The 16,612-nt window shown below is 32.7% G+C and overlaps 1 protein-coding gene and 2 pseudogenes across 6 annotated transcripts in view; all 3 read right to left on the reverse strand.

The window, feature by feature from the left end:
* Positions 1 to 16,612, reverse strand: part of IPO11 (importin 11) — a 169,435-nt gene that overhangs the window by 114,142 nt on the left and 38,681 nt on the right. For 5 of the 6 annotated variants that reach the window (XM_011377348.2, XM_011377349.2, XM_011377350.2 and 2 more), the window contains exons 6-12: positions 16,214 to 16,346; positions 13,513 to 13,571; positions 6,793 to 6,841; positions 5,260 to 5,330; positions 2,784 to 2,976; positions 1,926 to 2,078; positions 538 to 635 (exon numbers count right to left, since the gene is read on the reverse strand). In XM_011377348.2, coding sequence (XP_011375650.1) covers positions 538 to 635; positions 1,926 to 2,078; positions 2,784 to 2,976; positions 5,260 to 5,330; positions 6,793 to 6,841; positions 13,513 to 13,571; positions 16,214 to 16,346 — 756 coding nt within the window. The remainder of the gene's footprint in view (positions 1 to 537; positions 636 to 1,925; positions 2,079 to 2,783; positions 2,977 to 5,259; positions 5,331 to 6,792; positions 6,842 to 13,512; positions 13,572 to 16,213; positions 16,347 to 16,612) is intronic. The other variant, XM_011377351.2, reaches the window with a different exon arrangement.
* LOC105303616 lies at positions 10,356 to 11,537 on the reverse strand (annotated as a pseudogene).
* Positions 11,626 to 13,057, reverse strand: LOC105303615 (annotated as a pseudogene).

Below are 16,612 nucleotides of genomic sequence, written 5' to 3' on the forward strand. Positions count from 1 at the left end.
GTAAATTATGTAAACACATGTCTTCACAATAAGAATAGCTCAAAGACTGCATTTGATAAATCTTCCTTAAAGGTTGGCCATATTAATAAACGTACATTTAAAAATAATTCTATAACTAAAAGCAATGAGCTGGTCTCAGAATCATACTAAGTGGTTACAAGAAATAATGTTATCAACAGAAGCTTTATAATTACTGAAATACTTCAAAGGAAATAAAAATCATTCTAGTTGAAAAGAGCTAATGTTCACTTTCAAGAACTTATTTCTTATTTCTACAACAGCAATTACTTCCCAATCAAAATGACTACAAAATGAAGAAAAGTCTAATTTGTAAATCCCCAACTTAATGAAAAAATGTTTTTCAGATTAAAGTTCATATTTTATTAAGTACTTTCCTCTCAAATATAGATTATTGTAATTATAGTTTCCTATCTATCTGACTTAATATTTGGAATCTTCGGGAGAGTATCATTCTCTACTAAGAGTTATCAAAACATTAAGCTTTTCCCTATCATTTTTTCTTTCATCAATACTTACCCTCAAACTGTATTTCCAAGAATCTCCTCCTGTTTCTTCCACTGCTACAATTAAAAATATGACAAATAATGCTCTCCAGAAATAATAGTTTCCAAAATCTCAGTTTGAAAAACAAAAATTTTAAATATTAGTTTAATATTTCTGTGAATTGTTTTAAAAGGAACACTAAACGCAAATCCTTGGAAACACAAGGTTTTATATAGATTACTATAAACTACTACTAAATTACTATAAATCATATCTGTATATGTCACAGTCACCTATCAAGTGCTTTCATCCATAAGCACTCGCTTTCATTAAAAATTATGTATGGAAAAAGCTCAAAGTATTTGTCTCTTCCAGAGTATCTGATATCACCTGATCAGACACTATCTCTACAATCCTGAGAAACATTTCATTTCAATACAATAATCATGTTTCACAAAATGATTAGTTACATTTTCCATAAATTTCCCACATTTAAAGTAAAACACTATAAGGACTTTTAAAAATCTGGGGATTCAATATTTCAGTTACAATATTACATATTCTGCATAAAGGAAGCAATAAGAAACAAGATTTTAGCTAACAGACAAAAACAAAAAAAATGTACTGTAGAGTGTACTATTGTATTTTTTTATGAACTAAATTATTTTCAAATGACAAAAGGAAGAAAAGTCTTCCAGAATGCTTCGGGCATTCTTAAAATATTAGGAAACATATGTCTATAATTACAAAAAGGCACCCAGCGAGAGAGATAAGTAGAGGCTCTAAAATCTAGCCTATGCCCAACCATAACCAAAGTAATTCACACAAAGGCACTTTATTCACACAGAGTTACTTCTTCATGAGACACACAATTCCTTGACTTTCTGTAGCAAGGGCCCAGATAGATGTATTCGCCTTATCGACTAATAAAATTCAAAAAGGTAAAAAGATTTGTTAAAAACATTTTAACTACCAAAAAATGTATTTTAAATTAAAAATTTAAATAGGTAACCCAATCAGCAATTCAGAAATTTTCATCTCCAGAATACCTTTCCGAGGTAAAAATTTCTACAAATTAAAAATATTATGCAATGAATCACAAAGTAGAAACTAACATGATAAAAGATTGGCAGTTAATTTTATATTTTTGTTTTAAACTACATATCTATAATTACTAAAAATTAAAAAGGTCCCTTTCTAGAGAAAATTCTATATATTTGAAAAGGTCACTCATCTTCTGCTCCTCAATATTTTCTAATGGCTAGCAAGAGAGGATAAGTTAATTTTTAAAAACCAGTATTCTCACATCGAAAGTGCCATGTTAAAATACAATGTGTTATTATAACTATAATTCAAATAGATGATATCTATTTATGAAAGGAGGAGAAAAGCCATGTGAAAACTGAAAAACTGATTCTTACTAAAGCCTTCGGGGTCTTCTTCCCACATTGTCAGTTCTTCTTCAGTTAACAGAAAATAATGAGAGACTAATCTTCTACATATCTCTGTCAAAGTGGGATATGTGAAGAAGGCCATCTTAATCTTATGAGCTTCAAGGGTTTCAGGGCTGCTATCTAGAAAAATAAAATTTTCAAGTTAATTGTACGTTCTACACCCAAGTTGGATTATGAAAAACAAATAAATTTAAAAATATACTTTTGGAAGAAAAGATACAGTGGTGTATAAATGTTCATTTTTATTATGGACAAACCTCAAAGACTTTTCTTTTATTCATACCACACACACATTAGTCTTGCTTCTTTCCTACCACTATAGCTTGTACATTATCATGCCATATTATCAATCTAAACTGAAGTGACTTACTTATATATGTCTTTCTCTCTCCTACAAGAATTTCTCATTCATCTTGGTACATATGCACACAAATGAATCCCAAATAATACAACAATTTAACCTGTCTGGAAGCAACCCCACTTTATATAGTCAGAGAAAAATTTTAATCATACAAATAAATACAGCCTACAACATGAGCTGCAGTGATTATTGTAGTACTTTAATCTTAAAGTCCCCAGGCTTCAACTGATCTTCTATTGTGCTACATAAGACAGTTTGCTAAATGCATTATATGGTTTTTAAAAGCTGGCATTCACATAATAAGACTTGAACCCTTATCTCTAGTTTATGTCCCAGCAACATTTTATTTTTCAGACTTAAATAAATGAATTTCAAAAAAAAAAATTACATGAAAATAGCAATTACTTCACACTTCAATTAACATAGAAAAAGTTAAAAAATAAAACTACCAGTAAAAGCATTACCTTCAAAATTTTTGGATGGCTTATAGGCATAATTTTTGACAATCATCTTAATAAGATTCATGCATTGGACAATGAATCGTTCAAATGTAACCCCTTCACCAACTTCTGTAAATACATAGCTTACAGAAAATTCCAGTGATCTCTGAATTAGAGGAGTAAATGAAAAAGGATGCTGATCCAAGAAGTCCAAAAGCTACAAAAAAATATAAATAAATAAAATGTATTTTCCCTAAATTAATACAGGAACATATTCACCCGTAAGTACATCTGATAACTTTGCTAATAAACGTTCAGCAAGTTTTGAACCTTGGTGGGGAGTCTGTGTATATGCAGTTTCACATATCATATACATGTAATATATGTGTAATATACATGTAATATACTTTTTTTGATTTACATCATGTATTGTGGATTATATCAGATATCTCCTAACCAGCCCTTTCCATTATTTCTAATACAAGGTCCAAAACAGACCCACTTCATAATTTGTTAACAATGGGTAACTATAACACAAAAAATTTAAGTAAACAAAAGGCCTTTAAAAAGTACATTAAGTCCTCACTTAACATCAATAGGTTCTTGAAATGATATATAACAAAATCATTTTTACCATACATTAATTGATATAAACAAGCATTAAGTTCCTACAGAATCTCATCCACACTGTATATGAAATAACATTAAGCAAAACAATATAATTCAAGGACCCATTTATAACAAAAGCAAAGAATCAAAATGTTATTCTGTTTTTCCTGCATGAACTGTATTTTGAGGCATCAAATAGTTGATGAGGGACATTTCTTCTTTATAGAAGAATTCCAGCTCATAAGCACAAAAGGAGTAATAGAATTAGAATGCGACCATTTTGTGACCCCTAATGAAAATGGATGTAGGCCACACAGAAAAAAAAAGCCTGAATGTGATCAAGTCTCTAAATCTAACTACAAATTTGTAAGAAAGATGAGAGGAGGAGGAGAGGGGGATAAAGACAAACATGTTAAATAACAAACACATTAGGATGCAAACAGCCAAATCCAAAACAGGAAAAACTCTACAGGAAATGTTGTTACCTCAACAAATAAATAGCAAGGCAAAAAAAAAAAAAAAAAAAAAAAAGGATGAAAAGAACTGACACCATTGAATTCTAATTCAAACCAAGTAGAAAAAATCTGAGAGAAATCTGAAAACTGACTAAATATTTAGATATTAAGAAGTCGTTCCTACTTTTTAAATGTGATAACCATGTTAAGATTGTGTTTTGTTAATCCCTTATCACTTAAAGACATATATTCAAATATTTACAGATAATACTGTATGATATCTGGATTTGCTTTAAAACAACCAGCTAGGAGGGGAGGAAGAGGAAGCACATAGACAAAACAGAATTGACCATGACCATATGTTGACAACTGCTGAAGCTATTCAAAGTATTCAATCCTATTTGGAGGCATATTTGAAATGTTACAATTTTTAAAGTTTTAATAAAGTCAGAGATCATAAATATGAGTTTCTTAAATGAAATTATTTATGAATACTGCAGAGCCCTATTGACTAACCACATCATCTTATTTTACTTTGTTTTGTGCGTTTTGTTCTTAACTTAAGGAATCTAAGTTAATTTTATACTGGCTCTTGGAAGATTAGGTGTGCCTTTGCTATTGAGGCTATTTAGAACATGAGAGTTGGAAATGGAGACAAATGAACTAAAAGAAACTGCTATCTAACCACAAAAAGAAAAACAGCTCAATTCTATTCCTTATTTTCCCCTCCCAAGGAACAGACAACCTCAATCTTATTAATGAACCTTCAATGAAAAAGGAGAAGTAGGCTAAAGGTTTAGACACTGCCACCTGTCTTCAACCACCTGTTTCAGTAAAATGCAGTCCTCAAACCAGGTCTTCCTGATTGCTATAACCCAATTCTTTGTACTTTCCCAACCCCAAGGCCCAAATTTCCATAAAAATTAATATTTTTATAAAACTTAATTTCATCAGAAATGTATATACATTGCCTAGCAGTGAGTGCATCCATATAATTCTATTCAAAAGATGTTTAATTCGATGATGATACTCTATCATTGTGAATATACAAACTTCCTGATATTATACTGCCTGATACTCTTATCTACTTCCTGCTCAGATACACTGGTATCTTCTTTATCTGTTTTTTTTTTCCAGTGGGTATGAGAATAATGAGTTTTAGAGGAATCAACTTCCCTAACAGTTAAACAGTTATTAGAACTGACTTTTTAGACCAAGGTGACTTAGACACTATAACGTATGGTATATAAGTTTAATTATTATATGCATTCAAAAGGCTTCGAAATACAAAAGTTTTTTTAAATATATATTCCTATAAAGAGGAGATAAGTTACACAAAAGTAAAAATTTATGCTTATAAAAATACCATTTTCCTTATTGAATTTGCATGTGTATTTCATTTGAGAAAACATAGTTAAGATAAAAAGAAAACTTACCACTTTAGTAAAAAGAATAATGGTCTTTTCCAGTCTATCTCTACATACATTATCTGTACCTATACTTCTACCTGTTGAAAATATATTTCAAATATTAGTACAGTTTATAATAGTCTATAAATTACAAACTAAGAAAATGACAAAACTTTTAACAAAAATACTTATATGTTTTTGCATATTTTGCAGAAGGAATTCATTATTGTGCATTTGCAACTCTCAATAAACTACAAAAATAGTTTTTATAAAACAATACCAAGATTTGCACTTATCAGACACAGTAATCCTCAGTGCCATGTTTCACAAAATTAATCCTAAAATAATACAAATGGAGGACATTTCAATGTAAAAGGGCAACAATTTTATCCATAAATTATGTCACATTTTCAAAAATTTAAATTAGTCATAGTTGAAATACTTTTCAAGCAACATGTAAAAATAAGGTCTCAAAGATTAAAATACTCATTATTTTTCCTGTATCTCTGAAAATTTCTTCTGATAATTTCCCCAGTATAATAATTAAATTTTGTATCAGAATAATGTCCATCAGCCCCTCAACTACTCTGCTCTCTAATCATACTCTTCATATTCTGTCTCATCATTTATCCCATTCTCCTCTCCTTCTGCTTCTCCCATAGGGATAATCAAAGAAAAAATACCATCTTTAGAAAAATAAACTACATTATATCAAGTGTCTTATTTATCTTTGCATACACAGTACCTGGCAATAGTATCCACAGTATTTTTACTAAACTGAAAATGACTGACATGAAACAATCAGTAACACCCTAAAAGTGAGTACATTAAAATATCTCCTAAGGGTAATAAGTCCTCAAATACAAACACATATACATAAAAACACACATGTATATAAGATATACATACCTGTATGTGTATACAGGATACATATACATGTGTGTGCATGCCCACGTGTATGTGTATCCTGAGCAAAGGTGCTTACAACACGGGAAACAGAAAAGGATAAAAAAAACCCCAGCATAAAAAAAAAAAAAAAAGACCACCAGTATAATACAACACAAATGTAAACATCAAATTCTCTTGTGTGGGGTAGTGGATTAAAAGAGCCTTAAAGATAAGCCAGTGAAGGTTAACAGACAAGGGATTTACAAATTGAAATGGACAAGGGATTTAAGGACATTTATATCATATAGATATGTAAAATGTACTAAAAGAAGCAATCTATAAGAAACCTAAACAACAAATGCATAGGGTCTACACGTAAAGATTATTTGTTAAACATGACTGTTGTAGACATCTGCACAGAAAAGAGTAGTAGCAATAGAAATATAGAAAAAGATATAAACACAAAGTAGATTTCTTTTTTTAAAAGACAGTTTCCTCAATACTAAAGAAAAGACAGGTATGTGAAAACAAAACTAAGCTTCCAACTTAACCTCAGAGAATTAATTATCAAAATACAAGATTTTAGCCTCTCTCCAGATTTGCAATTGCAGAGCAGAAGCTATTAATGAATAACGATTCTACAGTAAAAATCACTGTCATGGAAGTACTTACTGCATTCCAGAAATTGTTTTAGACGGTCAAATATTCCATGTAAAAAACCCTAGAAAAGAATATATTTTTAAAGTGTCTCAATTTATTCTGTTATAAACATTTACCTTATACTTTTTTCAGGGATACAAAAGCATATCTACTATATCATTTTAAAAAGTTAAAATTAAATAAAGTAGAAAACATTTCCCTACTATAAACAAGTCTTAGACAAGAAAATAACTGAAGTCGTCCCCTTTATCCACAGGGAATAAGTTCCAAACCTCCAGTGGATGCCCAAAACCCTGGCTAGTACAAAACCTTACCTAAACTATGTTTTTTCCTATACATACATACTTATGATAGTTTAATTTATAAATTAGGCACAATAAGAGATTAACAACAATAACTAAATAACAAAACAATTATAATAATATAGTATAATAAAAGTTATGTGAATGTGGTCTCCTTCTCTCCCCTCACCCCTTCCTTGCCTCTCTCTCTCAAATTCGATCTGATAACCGAGATAGCTACTAAGTGACTAATAGTAGTATATACGATGTATACAACGTGGATATGCTAGACAAAGAGATGATTCTCATCCTGGGGGATAAAGTGGGCTGTATAAGTATGGAGCAGAACAGCATGAGATTTTATTATACTACGCAAAATGATGAGCAATTTAAAACTTATGAGTTGTTTATTCTGGAATTTTCCATTTAATATATTTGGACCACAACTGTCTGTGGGTAACTGAAACCAAGGAAAGTGAAACAACAGATGGGGGGGCGGGGCTACCATATTATATTTCATCTCTGCAATGTCTCATTTCAGTTATCTAAACTGCTTTGCAGTAAAATATTATTTATTAAGCATATTTCACTAAATACTGTTTTCCTGTTAATTTTTCTTCACAGCCCTGACATATTGTTTGTCTATTATCCATTTCCTCACACTAGAATGTAAGCTCCTTGAGAGCAAGCACTTTGCTTTATTACTCTATCTCAGAACCCAGGAACAGTATTTGGTAATAATAAGTACTCAATACACACATAAATATGTACCAATTATTTAAAGCAGAGGTTCTTAATCTCAAGTGTTAAATACATTACCCTCCAGATATCAGAGAAAACAAGCATTACCTTTTACCATATGGGTCTAATAAACCTTTATTTTTTGATATATATTTTAAGACACATTATGGAGATTTTACATGTTATATATAAAGGTGTAATGAAAAACTTTATTAAAATTTTTAAGAATTTAAACATCACAGGCTTTTTTGTATCAATAAATTTTGGAGTATAAACATCATAAAAGATGTCACATTTCTTTTTAGCAAATGGGATGGTCTAGGTGTTTGTCACAAAATACTATATGATGAAGGCTTTCCACACAATGATTGACTAGAATAGTTTGCTATATTTCCTCTTTGTCCCTGGAAATATAGAGTTCAGTAGTCAATTCTTGAGGTTGAGGTAATTCAACTAGGATACCATCGTGTGAAGACTTGGAAGCTGAGATTTCACTTAAACAGTTTCACCATCATTATTAAGATCTAGAGTGCTGCTCTCGGTCTCTTTCAGCATTGATCTTTTCTAATTCATCTAAAAATTCTGAAACATCTTCCTCTGTCAATTTTCTTCTCTGACATTTTGGGCAGAAAATGAAAAATTCTGAATTCTCAATTGTGTTAAACAAAAGCTAAAAGTAGAGTAAAAAAAAAAATAGTGTTTCCAGTCTTCTTTTTATACCTTCTTGAAAGCTGATGTACTACAGTAGGCAAACTGCAGGACAACACTTCTGGTAATGCTTCATATTTCTGGCAATGCCATATCATTCTTCTATTTTCATACTATTTCAGTCTTTTCAAGCACAGTTGAGAATAACTGATAAGTAATGATAAGTAACAATAAAATAATTCCTAGGATGATACAATAGCAAAATGTTTCAATATAGGAAGAACAAGATCACTGAGATCCCATATGCATCTTATTTTATACAAGGGTCTAATGGTCCCATAGAGTAACTATAAGATAGAAGGAATTTTATTCTATTTTCTTTTAAATAAAATTAGTACACCAGTCAGGGTTCTCCAAAGAAAGCAGAATATTATAAAAGATATCAATTTTGATAAGCTCATCAAGAGAATTAGGAATTTATAGAATTACAGACAGCTGACTAATCTGTAGTCCAAATAAAATAACTTGACTAATGTTACAAAACGGAAAATAACTCAAATCAAAATGATACTTTAAAGAACAGACTTAGTTGCTGAACTTGTTACAAAATCATTATCTCCCTTAATTCTCACAACATCCGACATGGTAGATACTATTATTTCATCTTCATGTTACAAAAAAGGAAACTGAGTACCAGAGGGGATAATCGCCAGGGGTCATGCTATTAAGAAAATGCCAAGTCGAGATTCAAAACCAAGTCTATGTGCCTCAAGAAACTAAAATCTCACTGCTATCGTACAGTACTTCTTAAACACTTTTTAAGTTCCATGTTATTTTAAGATCTTTGTTATTTGAAAAGACATCTTAATTTGTTAAAATTCTATCCTCTAACTACTCAAGCAATATACCTTAAATGCTACAATACACATTATAGCTAAGAAAAGGCTGATGTGTAGTTTCTGCAGCAAGAAGACAGACTCTCAAAGGAAAGCCAAAGGCTCACAAAATACTAACAGTATCCAGTTTATAAGAATGTGATTTAAATCAATTCAGTTTTGCTGGAAAAAAGACAAACATAATCAATATTTTAGTTTATATAATTTTATAAAACTCAGAATAAATATATTACATAAATTAAGAATTAGTGATCCTTTTGACATTATGTTCCTACCATATCATACATTCACCCACTTAACAAATAACTATTGAGCATTTACTATATGGCAGAGACTGTTCCAAGCTCTGGGGTGAATAGTGAATAAAACAAAAAGTCTCTGCCTTCATGGCACTTACATTCTAGAGAGGGAATTGAGGGGGAGCTATCAAATTGGTTTCTGAAAACTGTTTTTAGCAGTATGGCAATAAATATAAATATTTTAAATCTATCAGTATTTAAAATAGTGATTGGTTTTTGAAATATCTCCTCTGGCAATTTGGTAACTTTAATCAATACTATAAATGTGCGTACACTTTAACCCAGCATTTCTATTTCTAGGAATTTATCCTAAAGATATCATTGGAAAAGTACACAGTGACATATATATCCAAATGTTCATTTCAACATCGTTTATCAACAATTCAAAACTGGAAACAATCTATATGTCCATCAATAGACATTCAGTAAATTGGACAAGTAAATTATTGAAAACCTATATTAATTTTATTTTTTAAATTAGTCCACTGATAGTAATATGGATTTACCACGCAATCACTACATGACATATAAAATATTGCCGACATGAGAAAATTATCCATAATATACTAAATTTAAGAAAAAGCAAGTAACGAAATAGCACAGAGTTCCCACTTATGTAAAATTGAGGAAGAAGGAAAGTGTATCTGAAAAAATATGCATAAGATATCTTAAAGGATATTTCCAAATTTTAGCAGTATCTCTGATGGTAAGTTTTTTTTTTTTTTTTTTTTAAGATAAAACAAGTCAAATTTATTAGAGTTGTCCACAGTCAGCAATGGTGATCTTCTTGCTGGTCGTGCCATTCATTCCTGGACCCAAAACGCTCCATGGCCTCCACAATATTCATGCCCTCTTTCACCTTGAAAAGATCACATGCTTGCCATCCAACCACTCAGTCCTGGCAGTGCAGATGAAAAACTGGGAACCATCTGTGTTGGGTCCAGCATTTGCCATGGACAAGATGCTAGGACCTGTATGCTTCAGGATGAAATTCTCATCATCAAATTTCTCCCCATAGATGGACTTCCCACCTATGCCATTATGGTATGTGAAGTCACCATCCTGGCACATAAATCCTGGAATAATTCCGTGAAAGCAGGAACTTTTATAACCAAATCCTTTCTCCCCAGTACTCAGAGCACGAAAGTTTTCTGCTGTCTTTGGAACTTTGTCTGTAAACAGCTAGAAGGAGACGCGACCCAAGGGCTCTCTGTCGAGAGGGTGATGTCGAAGAACACGGTCGGGCTGACCTTGCCTGGGGACAAACGGCTCTAGAGCTGCCTCCTCTGGCAGTAAGTTTTTAAGTGACTTTTTAAATTTCCTGTTTCTTTTTCTATGTTTAACTTTTAAAAAAATAAGCATGTAACACTTTTATAAAACAAAATAGTTATCACGTTATAATGATGTATATTAGCAGTTTTTAACTTCTTTTAACAATAGAATCATTATTTCAATCAAAATCTTACCAATACACAAAAGCAAACAAACAAAGAAAAGGAATGGCTCTGGTCAGAAATACCATACTGTGAATGGCTACAATTGTGAAGTAAGGAAAGACCCAAAGACCCAATTAGATGTACTTCTCCACAATTTCTGTGTAGTCCCCTAAAGTAATCCTCAGAAAGCAATGCTTCGGCTGACCTAAACTCACTGTTAAAACTAACATAGATCTGAGTAAATATAATACAATCCCATTTTGTATCGAGATGAAATATATGCAGCCATATATTTTTTCATAAGGAAGAAAAGACACTATACCACCAATGAATACACATTAAAACTTGTTGGGCTTATCAGTGGAGTTTTCCCCTCTTGTATATTATTTTTTTAATTGATTGCAAAAAGAAAGTATAAATGTTATAATAAGAGGATAATTTTTCATTTACTTATTTTATATTAGTTTCATATGTGCAGTATAATAGCTAGACATTTATATAATTTATGAAGTGATCCCCCGATTACTCTAGCACTCATCAGGCACTATACACAGCCATTACAATAATATTGACTATATTCTCTATGCTGTACTCTACATCCCCATAATTGTTTTTTAACTACTAATTTGTACTTTATTTTAAAAGACATATTTATTCAGCATTATGAACAGACTATTAGTTAGCAATCAACAGCATGGGTGCAAAAAAATAAAATAAAATAAAACTACATTAAAACCCTTCGTTGGAATGCTTTACACTTTCCACAGCACAGAAACCAAAATAACCTGCTATACAATTAGTCACAAATACAGTCCTCTAGTTTTTTGCCCATACATGAGGATTGTCTAAAACATGTCTTTTCTGTAGCAGGTAGGCCCTGCTACCATTGTGCCTAGCTGAGTTCACAAATCTGTTATAACCTGTAGCTTCCCGTCACATCTCTGGTTCTCCTTTCCTGCTAAGCTTTCGTTCCTAGCAGTAATTTAAACCTTCTGTCATTGCCAGAGCTACTGCTGCTGCTGCTGCTGCAACCGCCACAGCCACCTAGGTTTCATGGGTTAGCAAAGCATCGCCTCCACCACCACAGGGACCAGAGCTTCTGCCTCCAAAGTTTCCTCCTCTCATGAGTCCAAAATTTGAAGATTGATTATTGTAACCGCCAAAATTATTGTAGATTCCACCACCTTTAAAACTGCTTCCATCATTACCAAATCCATTATCCCCATCCCCACTGCCACCACATCCTCCAACACCACAGCTGCCACCAAAGCCATCTCGACCACTGAAGATTCCTCCTCAACTAAAGTTGTCACTCCCACCAAAACCTCCAGGACCACCACCAAAGTTTCCAGAATCACTTCGACCTCTTTGGCTGGATGAAGCACTAGCCACCCCTTGCTTAGATAGGTCCTTCCTTACTTCACAGTTGTAGCCATTCACAGTGTGGGATTTCTGAATGATGGTCTTATCTAGAGTCATGATCATCAAAGATTTATAAAGCAAAGCCTCTCTTCTTGCCATTGCGTCCATCAGTCATGATTTCAATCACTTGGATTTTCCCAAACTGTTCTAAACAACCTCTTAGGTGTTCTTCAATATGTTCCTTAATACCACCAACAAAAATCTTTTTCACGGTTAAGTGGGCACAACCAGGTCTTTGAGAATCTTCTCTTGAGACAGCCATCTTTGGTGCCACGACTCTTCCATCTACCTTGTGTGGCCTTGCATTCATGTCTGTATCCACCTCCTCACAGTGGCATACGTGACAAACCCAAAGCCTCTGGAGCACAGTGTCTGGATCTCTCATTACCACACAGTCTGTGAGCATTCCCGATTGTTCAAAATGGCTCCTCAGACTCTCATCGGTGTTTCAAAGGTCAGAACTCCAATGAAGAGCTTCCGTGGCTGTTTGAGCTCTTTGGGAGATTCTGGCTTAGACATGATGACTGCAGGAAGGGAGCCTTTAATGATGCTTACTTAGCAGTGTACACCAACAGAAAGCAAATTCATTTGAAATATATAAAAACAGACAAAAGAATATATAAAGGATATAAATAACTGTGATGCACCTGATAATGTTACAATAGCAATCAAATTCACAAGAGTTCACTTGAATTCAAATTCAAATTAACACTCTCAATGTACCATGTCATCTTGAGAACTATTCTAGACCTATTTCCTCTCTTTCACACAATAGCTGCTTTGAATAACCATAAGTCCATAAGTATAATTAACATATACAAAATGGTAAAAAAAAAAAAAAACCCTGCAAAAAAACCCTAGATTGTCACTTAATAAGCTTTTAAATGAATGCCAAGTATAAAAAGCAAAAACAAAAAACAAAAAAAACCCCAAAAAACCACACTATAAAATTTTCAGGAAAATACCACTTTCCCAAAGTCACAAAGAATCAATTACTTCTTTTACTTACCATCACCTCCATGTTCTTATGAGGTTCCACAAATCCATTGACAGTTAACTTACGCAGCACTGAAAAGTAAAATCGAGTGTTACCTGCATCTTATTTTTTCATATTTTATCCAACTAAAATCATGGTCATAATAATAAAGAATCAGAATCACAAAACCTCATCAAGCTTGGACACAGAAAGGTACTCTCTGGTCTCTGGTTGGTTATTAAAAGTGCGAAAGATGCAACTAAAGCCAAGTTCTTGTGACTCAAAAGCAGTGTTCCTCTCACTTGTCCTAACTACTCATGTTTCTAAACTACATTGCAAAATTCAGTTTAATTTCTATAACTGTTAATACTTCTCACCTGCAATAACCTCAACAGGCTAAAATTGAAAAGGTTACCTCTATTCCATAAACTTTATACTTTGACAATGACCAAAAAGCTTCATTCAATATTGGACCACATTAATGAAAATACAGTATCCCCAAAAAGGGATATAAAAATTACTTCCAAATCTGGAACAGACTGCAGTGCTTAATTATAAGCATCATATTTTATAGTAAACTGGTGTACAATGGGAGACAAGCAGGATAATAGATTTGAAGTCAGATCTAGATTTAAATCCTAGCTCCAACGTCTATAACTGTATTATTTTGGGCAATTTTCTAGATCTCACGTCCCTTATCTATAAAATGTGGCTAATAAGTACTACTTCATAGGGTTATTAAAGGATTCAGTAGTATCATATATGTCAAACACTTAGCATAATTCAGTAACAACAAGGATGATGACAGCATACAAGACTACAATATTTAAAATTACCTTCAGAAAACAACTTTACAAACAGCATTGCTATAAATATGAGTTAGTGTTCATGAGGTGAAGTCTATAGTCAATATATTAAAATTGGGTTTAGAATGCACCTGTCTACAAGACAATTTCATACATCAATTACATACAACTCATAAGTTATTGCATCATAACAGAAGTAAATAAGGTTCAAATTGATCCCTTATTCTGAATGTGCTCTTTCAAATCAAAGCATCTTGGTCCACACTACCTGGGAGAGTCTTTTATTTCTCTCTTCATTACCTAGTTAACTTTCACTTTATGATTTTGATTCAAATGTCACTTTCTCAGGGAAGACTTTTCTGACCATATTATCAGTTATCATAACATCAGTAAGGCCCCTGTTATAGATGATATTTTATGTGTATATGTGTGATCATTTTATTATGTCTGCTTCCCCAGTGCCAATCACCTACACATAAATTTGTTGAATGAATAAAAATGTCTAAAAAGACAGCAAATGCACATAGATGTAAACTCAGAGATTACATGTAACAAAACTCTAGTCCTAAATCTTGCTTAAGTCAAAATGAGATAGAAATTTATAGCTGGGAAAATCAAATATTTAAAAAAAAAATGCTGTGGAATTTTTCCAGGTCGAATGCTTTAGAAATAATAATATGTATCTAAGACCTTGAGCTGAGGAGGTATTAAAAGTTTAAAGCAGGCTAATACAGAGTAGAGCTGCATCCTTTTTGTCAGGAATTAAGCTGTGAAATCAGTAAAGCAAGAAAACTCTATAATTAAAGAACTCATGAAAATTCCTTAATCATTAAACTCAGTACTTACACACATTTTTGTGTATATAACCTTATATTAGTTTCTCTAATTCTTTCTGAGTAAAGATTTCTCTAGGTCTTTGAATTTCTTCCTCAAGGATGGACAAAACCATCTCTACTCACTTGTACAACCACTTGGACAATGGATTTTACTTGTCAAAATCATTTACACTTTTATCCACAAGGTGCACCAAAATGTGCTGACAGTTGGGTTTTGTGCATCCACTAACTGGCAAATATAAGTGATACAACAGTGCCAAGAATGTCTGATGGCATCTTAAGATACTAGAGAGTATGATAAAAGGGCTTGTGAATAAAACAGAAGGGTGCTAAATGAGCTGTAGTAAGAGAAAACTAAAGGCTGCTTGACATCAAACTAAGAAACACAAACTAAAGAACTCTTAGCAAGCAGAACAGGAAACAAAGAAAATGAGCCAATAGGGTGTTTTGAAAGGAAAGAAAAGTCAGAATACATGCAAGATAAATAACTCAGCTCAGGGAAGGTAAAATGCAGACTTATGCTAAGAGAATGCCTAAAAGCAAAGCATAGAAAAACGCAGGCCAAGATAGCATCCCACCTTCTAAAAAGCACCTTCTAAAAATCCAAGTGAACCTGAGGTACAAATAAGAAAAATGGAACCTGAATTGTCAGGGAAAAAGAGCTGGGAAATAGAGCTCAACTAAGCCATGGGGACAGAAGTTTGGGGGAGTTAGCAAGACAGTGATAAGGGTAGAAGCTCTTATCATTACATACATGAGACATGTAAAGTAGAAGCAAATAAAGTAAGAGTATTTGAAAGGAATGTATTCAGAGTCATGAAAGGCAAGTAATGTGGTAATGTGATATAAAAAAAACTATTGCACACTTTCGTCAATTAGAATAGAGGAAGAGCTATTCTCACCCCGCTCAACCCCCACAAAAAACAAAAAAACAAACAAACAAAAACTATAAATAAGCCCTTGTCTCTGAGGTAGAGATTAATATTTTATTTTCCCAATGCGACTGGGAACAGAAAATCCATCAGAGGAACTCTTTGGTGACTGTTTTGAGGTATGTCATTTCAAAAATGAACATATCAAGTCTAATAGTACCTTTCAATGATAGTAGAGTTCGTTCTAGTGAACTTAGAACTGCAGCTTCATTACCAGAAGAAACTTGTTGAAGGAATGTGTCTGTATGGTGATTCCACAGAGAGCAGGCAAAATTATAAATTCCAGAGGCTAACTGCAAAGAAATATCAACAAATTTGTTCACATTATAAATTTCAGTAATCAATTAGACCTACATAGTAATACGTTTCTGTTTTTAAATTGAGCGCACATTATCAATGAGATTTGAAATAGTCAAGAGTCATTTACCTCAACATTTCAAACTTTTTAAGCCAAACGGCACAGCAGTAAGCAGTTTACATTGGCTGTTGCTATGAGGGCGCGCGCGCGCACACACACACACACACACACACTCACTCAACCTCCTATAATATTAGTTTC

The sequence above is a fragment of the Pteropus vampyrus genome, unplaced genomic scaffold, assembly GCF_000151845.1.
Source record: "Pteropus vampyrus isolate Shadow unplaced genomic scaffold, Pvam_2.0 Scaffold310, whole genome shotgun sequence".
Taxonomy (NCBI): Eukaryota; Metazoa; Chordata; class Mammalia; order Chiroptera; family Pteropodidae; genus Pteropus; species Pteropus vampyrus.